Here is a 12,485-nt window from a genome sequence, read left to right on the forward strand (position 1 = left end):
AAGCTACGAACTTTGCAATCACTTCCAACACCCCCTGTTGCGTGGTGACGTCACGCCGGTGACAAGGCGGCGTTGTCACTCAAGCGCGGTTCTATCGTTGCCGCGGTAACGCCGCCGGAGCGCTCGCGATGACGTCATCGCGAGCGCTCAGCATGCGTGAGCGAGGGGGGGGGTGTTAGTGGGCGGGGTTAGTGAGCGCGGTGACGTCAGCGCGGTGTGGGCGGGGCGGCGCGGTGTGGGCGCGGCGGCGAGCGCGGTGACGTCAGCGCGGTGTGGGCGGGGCGGCGAGCGCGGTGACGTCAGCGCGGTGTGGGCGGGGCGGCGAGCGCGGTGACGTCAGCGCGGTGTGGGCGGGGCTGCGAGCTCGAGCGGGCGGGCGGTTCGCGGGAGCGGCGCAGAGCGGGCGGCCCCGAGCAGCATGACCGAGCTCCCGTCCGCCCTGGCCCTCGCTGTCCTCCTCAGGAACAGGATCTTCTTCGGCTGGAAGCTGCGCAGGCTGCAGGTCCATGGCTAGAGGGCAAGCGCGCTCGGCGAGACGCTCGTCCCCGTGAAGAGAATGGTGGGTGTCACCGTCACTCGCCTCCTCCACGCGCCACCCGCCGTGCCCGGGCTCGGTCGCCCCTCTGCCGGCCCCGGGTGGCGCTGCCGCCGCTGCCCCCGTGTCTCTCCGTGTCTCCCCGTGCCTACTGCTGCTGCCCCTTGCCCCCGCCCGGCTGCTGCTTGCCCCTTGTCCCCATGCGCCGCGCTCTCCTTGTGCCCCACCACCACCACCACCCGACTCGACTGCGCCGGCCCCGCCGTCCACGTGCGCGCCGCGCCGGGAAGTGGGAGGGGGGCCCCGCGTTTGCGGTCACCGCCGGGGCTGCTGGCGCTCCTCCCGCGGGGTGTGGAGTTCCTTGTTGACAGCCCGCGACGAGGAGTCGGCTTGAGTGGGGCCGAGTCGGTGGGACAGAGGAGTCGGAGGAGAGTGAGGAGGTGGGTGGGTTAAGAAGGGGGCAGCAGGACCTGAGTCGTGGTGAGCAGGAGGCGCTGCCTGTTGTGAAGAGGGGGGGGGGCTGGATTTGGAGCTGAATGGTGATCCTCTCTTCGCCTGTACTGCTTTAAAGTGCACCCAACGTGTACACGGCCACCGCGTCAGGTGACTGAACCAACCGGTCACTGCCCGCAGTGAAGTCCCTGGCCCGATATGCAGCTTGTGAATCGGCGCGTACCGTACGCGCTACCTACAGCTTGTGAACAGGCGTACCGTGCTACCTGCAGTGTGTGTGAACAGGCGAACCGTGCTACCTACAGCTTGTGATTAGACGTACCGTGCTACCTGCAGTGTGTGTGAACAGGCGTACCCGTGCTACCTGCATAGTGTAAACAGGCGTACCGTGCTACCTGTAGAGTGTGAACAGGCGAACCGTGCTACCTGCAAAGTGTGAACAGGCGAACCGTGCTACCTGCAGTGTGTGAACAGGCGAACCGTGCTACCTACAGCTTGTGAACAGGCGTACCGTGCTACCTGCAGTGTGTGAACAGGCGTACCCGTGCTACCTGCAGAGTGTAAACAGGTGTACCGTGCTACCTGCAGTGTGTGTGAACAGGCGTACCCGTGCTACCTGCAGTCTGTGTGAACAGGCGTACCCGTGCTACCTGCAGAGTGTGAACAGGCGAACCGTGCTACCTGCAGAGTGTGAACAGGCGAACCGTGCTACCTGCAGTGTGTGAACAGGCGAACCGTGCTACCTACAGCTTGTGATTAGACGTACCGTGCTACCTGCAGAGTGTGAACAGACGTACCCGTGCTACCTGCAGAGTGTGAACAGGCGTACCGTGCTACCTGCAGTGTGTGAACAGGCGAACCGTGCTACCTGCAGTGTATGAACAGGCGTACCGTGCTACCTGCAGAGTGTGAACAGGCGTACCGTGCTACCTGCAGTGTGTGAACAGGCGAACCGTGCTATCTGCAGTGTGTGAACCGTCGTACCCGTGCTACCTGCAGAGTGTGAACAGGCGTACCCGTGCTACCTGCAGAGTGTGAACAGGCGTACCGTGCTACCTGCAGTGTGTAAACAGGCGAACCGTGCTAGCGGCAGAGTGTAAACAGGCGTACGCGTGCTACCTGCAGTGTGTAAACAGGCGAACCGTGCTAGCTGCAGAGTGTAAACAGGTGTACTCTAGCTACCTGCAGTGTGTAAACAGGCGAACCGTGCTAGCTGCAGTGTGTAAACAGGTGTACGCTAGCTACCTGCAGTGTGTAAACAGGCGTACCTACCGTGCTACCTGCAGTGTGTAAACAGGCGTACCTACCGTGCTACCTGCAGGGTGTGAACAGGCGTACCGTGCTAGCTGCAGTGTGAACAGGTGTACCCGTGCTACCTGCAGTGTGTGAGCAGGCGTACCTACCGTGCTACCTGGCCGCTGTTTGACGATTGAGCTGAATGCTTTGCGCTTGGCAGTGCGCACGCATTCGCCATCCGACCCAGTCAAGCAGTTGTGAATATTTTATTACCGCTAGTAGATCAAATCAACATTGTACAGGATACGCATTACATAATTGTACGAGTCTAACGCGTTGCGGCACATGGGCAGATGTCGCTTTATGGAGAACTCCTTCCTGTTCCCCCACCACCACCTCTTAAATCTCAACGCCTAAAACATCTCTCGGTCTCTGATCCCCCGTGCCAGCGTGGCGAGATGTGAACTCTCTCGCCTGGTTTGCAGGATGTCATGGGTTCGATCCCGACCCTGACCGCCTGTATATTTTTAGTTTGCGTGTTTCTCTCCCACGTGGTCGCTTGGATTTTTCTCCTGGCCCCCTCCGGGTTTCCCCTCCGCATCTAGAAACGCGCGTTTAGAGTATTTGCCGGCAATGCTTTTCCACGCGATAAGCCACTTAATTGAGCTTTCATTTGTGGCCAGTTCGCTTCTGGAAACGAGCCATACTGTATAGCTCAGTGGGCCATATCTGGTAAAATAAAAACAAATAGTAAAACTAGTCACGGGTATAACCTTATCTGTCTTTTGTAGTATTGGTTTGCTTATTTTTTACGTTCATATTCCGTTATTTATCACCTGGAGTGGAGCAGTGGTGCGCTGGTTATGGCATTGCGCTATGAACCTGCCAACCTGTGTTCGATTCCTGGCCACGGCTGACATTAGTAGCGAGTCGTGTCTGCACAACCCCCTCCACCACCACCACCAAGCCGCCCTTACCAGCGTGTTGAGATATGGTCAAACAAACCCCCCTGAGTGACACGGCATGGGGAGGCCTTCATCCAGCAGTGGATCGAGAAATGATGATGGTGGTGGTCATTTATTATACGTTTCTTGCATTGCCTTCATTAATAAATTAAAAGTTATGTGACCAGTGGGAAATACAAAGCGAGAGTCTTTAAGCACAGCCGAGAGGAAGGGGTGCGGTTGTGTTAGTTCTGTTGACACAGCACTAATTGTATTAGAAGGGGGCGAGAGGTGATAATGGTACGGTTTGGCGAGCTTGGTTGCACATGCTGTCAGTCTCACTAAATAAACGTCTCGTTAATGTTCGTAGTGACGGTAATCATGATCAATGTGCTCCATCGGGGCTTCAATGCGTGCAGGTGTGGCAGGTGTGGAGCGTGCCTGGGTTGCGCGTGCGCGCGCGCCGTCTCTTACTGACACGGAGCCATCCGCGTCATTTTTGCAAAGTAACGCAGGGAAAGGGGGAGGGCGAGATGGACAAGACGGCTCGTGCTCACATCCTCATGCGCAATTTTGGCTCTGGACTGGCACAGTGCCTGGGCACACGCGGGCGGCGGAGGGGTTGCGTGCGACGCCGGTCGAGTGCGAGGATGAGATGACGAGACGTGCGAGCGTCACGTTGTGAGGCGTGCGAGTGACATGTTGTGAGGCGTGCGAGTGGCATGTTGTGAGGCGCGCTCTTCGCCCCGTTACCGCAGCTGGAAAACGGCGCACGGAGTTTCCCCCCGGAGAGAGGTATTGTACACGTGTGTGCATGTTGCAGCACGTTTTGTTTATCCGTTGCTGGATGAAGTTTTACCCACACCGCGTGGGTTGGTGGGGGTAGTTTAACCGTACTTTACCACACCGGTCGTTGTGCGTTGGTGAAGAGCAGACGGCATAGACGTGGGGGTATAGTGCAGTATAACACATTTGGCAGCATTGACCTCTGCAGCCCACAGCATGAGAAGGATGTTGTTATCTGTAAATTGTCGCATGGAGGTTGATATACGGAGTAATTAAATTGCTACGACATCAGGGATCTGACAGGAAAGTGAATGTCACTAAGTTGAATATGACACTTCCCATCTCCAGACATTAGTCCCCCTCAGAAAGACCAGTCGACAGACATTGTGACCTCCTGTTCCTTTCATCAAGTGAAATATTGATCTTGTTTGATTCAACTCCAGTATAAATATGGTATATATTGATCACTTTTAATTTAAGCTGATACTCGCACATTATTCCAAAATGGAAAACTGCGCGTCATGGAGGTTTATTATATTTGTAGAAATACGGTCACGGTACATGCAGAGAGACGTCCACTGAGGAGATGGAGCATTAAAATCAGCTCGCGTGCTGGTGCTTGGGTGGATTATACTATCCTGTGCTCGTGAGAGGTGGTGGCGGATTGGGGATGCCTTCATCTAACAGTAGAGTATCGCTAGATTGACCGTGGCTGATGATGATTATTAAAAGTCACTCGTGACTGCCGGTTTATGCCCCTCACCTGGCTACATATAACTCGTGAATGAAGATGTAAACTTTCTAATTCAGTAAAGGCTGAGGAATAATCTTACAAACGTATTCGCCAACCTGAGTTTTTTGGCTAGGGAATTTTACATATCGGGATTTTCCATGAAGCTACTTATACAATATTTTTATTTTGCTGAGACTGGCTCGCATTGTGAGGCTCATAGTCGGAAGGTCACGGGTTCAAATCCCAGACAGGCATAAACCCAGCCTCCATCCTACCAGGCTTAATAAAGTGAGTGTCGCTATGACTATCGCTGACTAACATAAGTACTCGCTTGTATCAAAGGGCGAAAGTGGTCGTTGGTAAGGCCAGTCAGGCTCCCGTCACTGGAGCGTGGAATTTCCAAATCCATGCCAATGCTGCCAGGTGAGCTAAGTGCCACCGGCACTGCTCAATGGTTGTAGCTCTTGCCAGAAAATACATCACAAGTATTTCATAATTGGTATATGATGTTTGTGAATTTCCCTGTCAAGTAGTTATTGGCACACATCGTATGATATAATAGATTTTAATACCTTTTTTGTGCAACTGATACAAACTCCGCACAATAAAAGGCGGGCGGGCGATCGGGCGGGCGGGCGAGCGAGCGGGCTGGGTAGCGAGCATGAAAAGTGTGCAGCCATGAAAAGGCATTTCCAAAAAAAGGACCTCAATAAATACTTTATTGTGACGTACAAAAGTAACTGCAGGAAACCCTCTGCAAGTTTTCACTGAATTGCAGCAACGGCATCAAGTCCCGCAGTGCTACTTGCATTCACACTTCAGCTTCAGCACCGCGATGAGGAACGTGAGGTTGAATTTCAATTTACTGTCATTTACTTTAGCAGGTGGAAGGTGCTTGTTTGTAAAGGACATCCAAATGGTTGCAAGATATCAGCTGTAAAGTTTATATTATGGAATGCATTTTTACCAAATTGGGCTTTGATAGCCTCTAACGTGTGACGTTGACCACGCGTATTTGTACCGCCACAACCATTATTACCGCGATTGACTGAGTGGTTGTGGGCCCTTTGACACAATACGTCTTGGCGAACGTAATCTTAAATGATATACAGTATGCCAATGCAAGACCTATGTAAATGGTATAACTACTTGTGTAAATGCATTGACCATTGTATAATCTCTTGTGTGTCTTTTATTTTGTCATTTATCGTTATCTGTCATTAGCGACAGTGGGACAAAACGATTATCCACCATGGTGCAAATTTGTTCAATTTCAGTCCTCCACATATCTATATACATACATTATACATACAGTCCTGTGTGTGTGTATATATATATTATGTACATGGCAGTGGGGTGCAGAGAAGTGCAATGGCACACCATCAGTGGAAGGTGCTATCTGGGCTTCACCTAGTTGGACTCGGCCTTAAATAAGTACGTGGTGGTATTTGTGTTCATCAGACTCAAAACATTTATTTTCTCTGCGGCTCCTCGCAGCAGAGACATTTCTCAGTGGCATCCGTGCTTCCTTCTCAGATGTTTGCTGAATGTGGCCACGCGTTACAAATCTTGATTTCATTGATTGATCAGCCCTCGGGACACGAAGGCACCCCGTATACGGTGCCATCCTTAGTAGGTGCTCGCTTACAGTACTCGATGCTTCAGTCTATAATGCTATATGGTGAGGGCCCTTAGGTATTTGTGACAGTGTCCTCTACCTGAAAGTACTGTATTCAGGTCGGTCCACATGCTGTTGGTCACCTGGACCCTTGCAGGAGCTAAACCTAGCAGGTCTGCGGCACATGCCGGAGTTTTTGCCTCGAGGGTGATTGGGTACGTTTGTACCGAGTGTTTGAACAGAAAACCGGTAGGAAGCCGGGGTGGGCGTGTGCGTTGGCTGCCAGGAAAGGCGAAAGAAAAAGAGGAGATTGAATCAGCGCTCGTTCACTTGCTATACAATGCAGTATTATTTTGGAAGCGTAGGGTACACATGCTGTAATATGGGTGCAGCTACGGCGCTCAAAATAAAATAACTAGGCTGGCAATAATGCAGATTAAGATGAGATTAAGAGGTAAAGATTTCAATTTGTCGTAACCGCAACGCGTTTAGGTTGAGGCTCTGCAGCCCATCTTGAGGTCCGTTGATGTAATACTTTTATGGTGCAAGTGACAATGTCAACGTCAGCCAAGTATAAGTGAAGGGAATTCCTTTGCATCCAGGTCACCCTCCCGTCCGTCATTCAAATCACAGTGCGCATGAAATGCCATTGTTTTACGATTCCCCCCCCTCCCCCCCCAAAAAAACATTCTAATCATCCAATTTCTGCCCACTGCTGGTTGAAGACCTCTCCCTGTGTTGACATCGTTGGCTGCCTGCAGCAGTAGTTGAGCCACACATCCTGGGGTTCTGTCCCGAGCCCCACTTTGGTCATCTGTCGAGCGTGGATTTCTCTTTTCTCTCCGCGGGCACCGTCAAACCCGTTGTAGTCCTCCACCGGTCGGCACGCCTTCCAGTCACTTGTATACACACTGTACGAATACAACTCCCAAGCAGGAGACAGGTGAGATGTCAGCAGTCATCGCGGTTGCGAATGCCAGGAAGCCGCGTGTCACTTGGCCGTGGTTTTAGCCGGGAGATCCTCAATCAGTCGGTCGGTGTGACTTTAAGTAAAATAAGGAGAGGGCCCTCAGAGGCCGCAGGGGCACGTGGGGGATTTTCTCACCGCTATCCCGAGGGAACTCCCAGCCTGTACACTTGCTCAGGAAGTGGCTGTTTGGTTTTGTGGCGCTGTAATTGTGGAAGATATACAGTTTGCTGACCTATGGAGAGACTCTAGAAGGTCATGGTAACGATGTAAACACACCTTAATTGATCAAAAAGTGTAAGTAATTGAGAGCAATTTACAAATTAATTAATCTGCATTTTAATACTCGATAGTTATTGCTCTCTAGTTCTAATAATATTTGATGATTAAAGTGTATGTGTAAATATAATTTTAAAAAATGTAGCTATAGATATGATTACTACGACTTATATTTTGATGAGCAAAATAACAATAACTGTCGTTAACCTCTGTCGCAGTGAGGTTTTAATGTAATTGTAAATTAAAACGACAATATATCAAACTCTCAAAACGCTACCCGTTTCCAAGCGGATGAAGACCGTTTGTTGCCGGTGTCGTCGTGGAGTTGTGCAATCGGAGGCTCGCGCCGAACGTCGGCGTCTCCCTTTGAGACGATGGACCCCGTGCCGCAACAACACCACAGGGTGCGGAGAGAGGGCTTCCACCGGCGCTTTAGGGTGGTCGCTAGACATAGGTGCTGCCCCAGTGTTTGAGTAGCGAGACAGGTACTGCCAAATTACTTTACGACGCTGGCAATGTTCTACTGTCTTAAGTACAGTTAATGGCCTCTTTGTGTTGGTGCGAATCGTCCAGTGACCCCCCCCGCTGCCGAAGTAACTTGGAGACCTGGTGCCTGCTTTCCTGTGACTCGTTGAGCCCCGCAGACTCCCACCGCAGGAATGGACACTTGTGCACGCGAGCTGCTGGGAGCAATTTTTTTTGTCGTGGCGATGATCCAGCAATAAATCTTCTAAAGCTTCATTAAGAAGAGCGAATGAATGAAACCTTTTGTCCGTGGCCAGGTGAGAGGCTGCGGAGACAGCGAGCGTCTCTTTCATAAGACGGGACCTGGCGTGGCGAACAGGGTTCACGGCAGGGTGCAGAATGCAACAAGGGCAGGATTGTGCAAAATTCAGAGAAACAAAGAGTTTGGCTTCCCTCTAGGGAATCTAATAACAATAACAGACGTTTAAATGGAAATAATACCTTTAAAATGTGTACATAAATAAATAAAAAAGTTCAGGACCCGGTTCTGAGTCATTTCTGGTTTTTATTAATTGTGTTGCGGCGTTAGCATTGTACGTACGTGGCGCATTCAGCCGAAGGAAGTTATTTTAGCCGTTTGTCGCTGCCGATTTTTGTTCATGGCTCAAGCAGCTTGGCTTGTGTCCATCCAGAAGTGGAGCTCACCGGCAAGAACGTTGCTCTACAGCTAGCCTGTGGCACGCGCGGAAAATTGACTAATTGTTTCGGCGGGGGAAGAGCGAGAGAGCGATGCCATTTCCTGCGATACCATTGATCCAAATTTCAGCACTGCCTGCCCCGCGCGACTCCACGAGACCACTCACCAGCTGCTTGCTTACCGCTCTGATGAGTCGGCATCGATCAGTAAACACGCTCGCCGTGCCCACTGTAAGAAGACGGTAGAAGGGAGAATTACATTGGAGGTGAGGACGGCGGTGCCAGTGCCGTACGCGACGCTATGGAAACCGCCCGATCTGGGCTGCCTCGACTCGCTGCGCACCGCTCCGCTTTACGGCGTGGCCGGCGCCACTCGCGTGCTGTCGTTACGAGCCCGGGGGGAGTCCGGGGGGTACTGGGGGGGAGCCTCGCTCTTTTATTGCACGGCAGCCCTTGGGAATTGCCGTGCACATTTCGACTTTCGAATTCAAGATGAAATTTTAAAAAATGTAGAGACTTGCCGCGTGGCAGGTAGCCTGCGAGGTGGCGTTGGTGTAACCCCGAGGCCTCCTAGTTTATTTGAATTGGCAGGTTTTTAAAAAATTCCCGTGTAGCTGGCAGGGCGCACTCGTCGTGCGCGAGCTCGGCTCGCCGCCTACACCGGGGGAGTGACGCCGCTCCAGGTACCGCCGTGGCATTGAGGATCAATGCGATGTCGTAGAAAAAAAAAAGCTGACGTGGATTTTGACAGCCCTGCCTTCATCGGTACTCGCCCCACATTCCGGCTGTGACCGGAACATGCTGTGTAATTGGACACAGCGCTGCAGAACGGAGCCATGTGAAAGTTGGGTTTCCTGGCTAATTATCGAATAAAAAACAAACAACAACAGCAACAACAATCACAGCAGCGTAGCGGCCTGCAGCATGGGTAGTACGCACGCACGTATTCGCTCTGCATTCCCACTCATCTCCCTCGCAAAAGAGGAAAATTGGCACTCGCGAATTGTTTCCAATTAAAGAAAACGATATTTGCGTTTTTGTATGCGATACAGTGCATACAAACTCAATGTGCCCTTGCACGAGAGAGCTTATGATAATGCCCATCTCCACTGGCAGTCGAGAGTCACGCAGAAAAATTCCACATTCCTACGACGTGAGGCAGTCATAGCATAACTGCTGTTGGCTTCCCGCAGTGGTGCCACTCGGTTTGTTCGTGAACCAATAATTGCATACGCACGCACATATGGTACGTAACTCCTGGTTTTCACATGTTTTAAATCAACAAGACACACTTATGTATACTAGAATGCAACATTGAACAAAAAAACATCGTTGCTAATTAACAAAATCAATAATGTGAGAGCAGCAGCGTTGTTTTCGCGGCGTGCTTCGCGCACACACTCACCTCGCTGTTTTCTTTACTCTCAAAGCAAGGGAGATAAAGTGGTGAGGCCACACTGAAGCCTTTGACGCGATGTTTTTTTATCCGAGTCCCGCGTCCCGGCACTCGGAGTAATTCTAACGCCAACCAAGTAAACGAGAGGGGTGCGGCGGGAGAAGTCGTTGATGAAGAGGCAGGCGGCGGTCGTCACTTTCCCTTGATGCGCCGTGACCTTGAGGGGCAGTTTGGATGGAGGGCGGGGGTGGGTTCCACAATTGTGATGAATTATTTTCACGCCGGTCGTGTCAAGCTCACTGCCGTGCAACGCTCCGAGCGATCCCTATTTTGCTCAGAGCTTGCCGCCTTGCTTCGAGCATCACGTCGCAGCGTGCCCGTCACTTGTCAACTGCGTCTGCGCTTTGCTGGCTGCCGAGGTCAAAGACGTCTGTCTGCGCGTCTCGCCGTCTGGATTGTCCGATGCAATTGTTACCGAGCGGTACAAAAATGCACGCCGATTTGTTGCCATTTAAGCTTCGCCACGCGGGCACAGGCCGAGCATCTCGAGCGGTTATATGTTCTTATCCCCAGCACCGTTCTCGTCGCGATCATTGCATGCGGTAAATAAGGGACCCCCTTCCGAGGCCGCCTTAAAAACACCCTTTGCCGTCTTCTCCCGTACGTAGCCCCCCCCCCCCGCGCCCCCGGCGCCCCCCGCGCCGTGGCCCTGACTGTCGGCCTTCACGTGTTGCTGCGTTTTATTGCGCCCATTGCCGGTTGCCCTTTCGGCAGCTTCGAGTGCGCGTGGGTCACCGCCAAGAGGGTCACAAAGTCCTGGCGGGTCGTAAAGTCGGAGGAAGTCTCTCGACATCAAACGGGAGCGCAGTTCGGTGGTCATGACCGCCGTGCTGCGCGTGGAGATGTCGGCGCATTTGTTCCTGCGCCTTTGACATCTGTCCCAGAAACACCTCCACGCTCTGGGTCAGGTGACTCATCCACAAGTGATGGGAGGCGCACAGTACGACACATTCAATGAGCGCAAGAGCCAACGCAATATATAATCGGACTCGGAATCAGAAGCCTTATTTATTCCTGGAGGAATCCGATGAGCTACGAAGCTCTTTGTTTACAGATGTCCAGTGGAGGCGGGTCAGCAAGTTACAATTTGCTTTAACTTAATCCTCCCACTTCTCACTCAGAAAAAGGTCACGCGTGCACACACTTTCCCCGGGGAGGGCTCACGTTTCACACGGGCATTGTGACCCACAGCGGACTTGGTCATGGTCTCGCTACACGGGAGCCCCACTGATACGGATCGCTCGTCCCGTTAGGCAGCCTCCACTTGGTGTCTCCTGAAGAGTGTCGGCCAATTCCACCGAATCATTTTTGCATCATGTCGAATGACAATTTTTGATATATATCATGACACTTCAAACAACTCTTTAATGTAGCAAATTTTTTGCGATGATAAATATCCCAAAGGCAGAATCTGTGGTCAGGAATAAAGTTGTGCGACGACGGTGCCGCTCTGCGAGAGTCGCGCAGCGAGCGAGAGGAATTTGTGCCCCACGGTGAATACCGAGGCAGGAAAGGGACTCGGCAGTAAAAGCAGCAGCAGCAGCGCTCACATTGCACGCCATCGGCCCTTCTCATGTCAAGTTGCCGAGATCCCCCCCCCCCCTCATTAAATCTTCAGCCTAAGTTTCGTTTGATACCTGACACGTATTAGAGTAATTAACTAATGATAAATTTCACTAAATAGTTCCGGTAAAATAAAAAAAAAATTCCTTGTGGTACTCCTGCCCGGTAAACCTGTTCCGTGGCTTTCAGCGGCGATTGCCACAGGCAACGAGGGCGGCACCGGCTTCGGAGCGACGGGCGGCTGCCACCGCCACCGCCGTCTCCACCCAACGTGGCCGGCTGCCACCACCATCTCCTCCAGCGAAGGCAGAAGAAGGAGCGCGTGCTTGCGTGCTCGCCATTGACGGGAATCCGGGCGCGGCGCCAGCAGCCCCCGTGACGGTGTCGATCCTCGAGGCCCACGCTCTCATCGGCTAATCCTCGCGCGGCGTCCCCGGCTGCTCGCGCCGCTTCGTGGGCCCGCCGCGCTAGTGGCCGTAACTCCCGAACGTGTCGCTTGCGAGCGACCCGTGCTCGATCGAGACGCGGACAAATCGGCCTCCGCGTTCGGTTTTTCCTGGGTGGCGCGCCGACTATGAGCGATGAACGCGACGACAAGTGCGGCGGCGCAAGCTTGCTGGTGGTGCGGCCGCTCGCTTTCTTACCGCGTGCGCTCGTGTGACCCCTCTGTCACGCCGCGCCCTCTCAATCCCTCGGGTGTGCGCCGTGTCCTTTTACAGCTCCGTCTGGTGTCTGCTTTGTTGGCCAAAGCACA

At 52.7% G+C, this 12,485-nt stretch overlaps 1 protein-coding gene across 3 annotated transcripts in view; it reads left to right on the plus strand.

Moving 5' to 3' along the window:
* The window catches only part of LOC133346765 (transient receptor potential cation channel subfamily M member 7-like), a 60,712-nt gene that overhangs the window by 2,918 nt on the left and 45,309 nt on the right, over window positions 1-12,485 (plus strand). Inside the window, exon 2 of one of the 3 annotated variants that reach the window (XM_061558615.1) lies at window positions 463-559. In XM_061558615.1, the coding sequence (XP_061414599.1) occupies window positions 557-559 (3 nt within the window). In that variant the 5' untranslated portion in view covers window positions 463-556. Of the gene's footprint in view, window positions 1-334; window positions 560-12,485 lie in introns of those variants that run through there. The other 2 variants (XM_061558618.1, XM_061558616.1) reach the window with 2 other exon arrangements.

This window comes from Lethenteron reissneri, chromosome 24 (assembly GCF_015708825.2).
Source record: "Lethenteron reissneri isolate LAM-NWPU_2019-01 chromosome 24, ASM1570882v1, whole genome shotgun sequence".
In the NCBI taxonomy this organism is placed as follows: Eukaryota; Metazoa; Chordata; class Hyperoartia; order Petromyzontiformes; family Petromyzontidae; genus Lethenteron; species Lethenteron reissneri.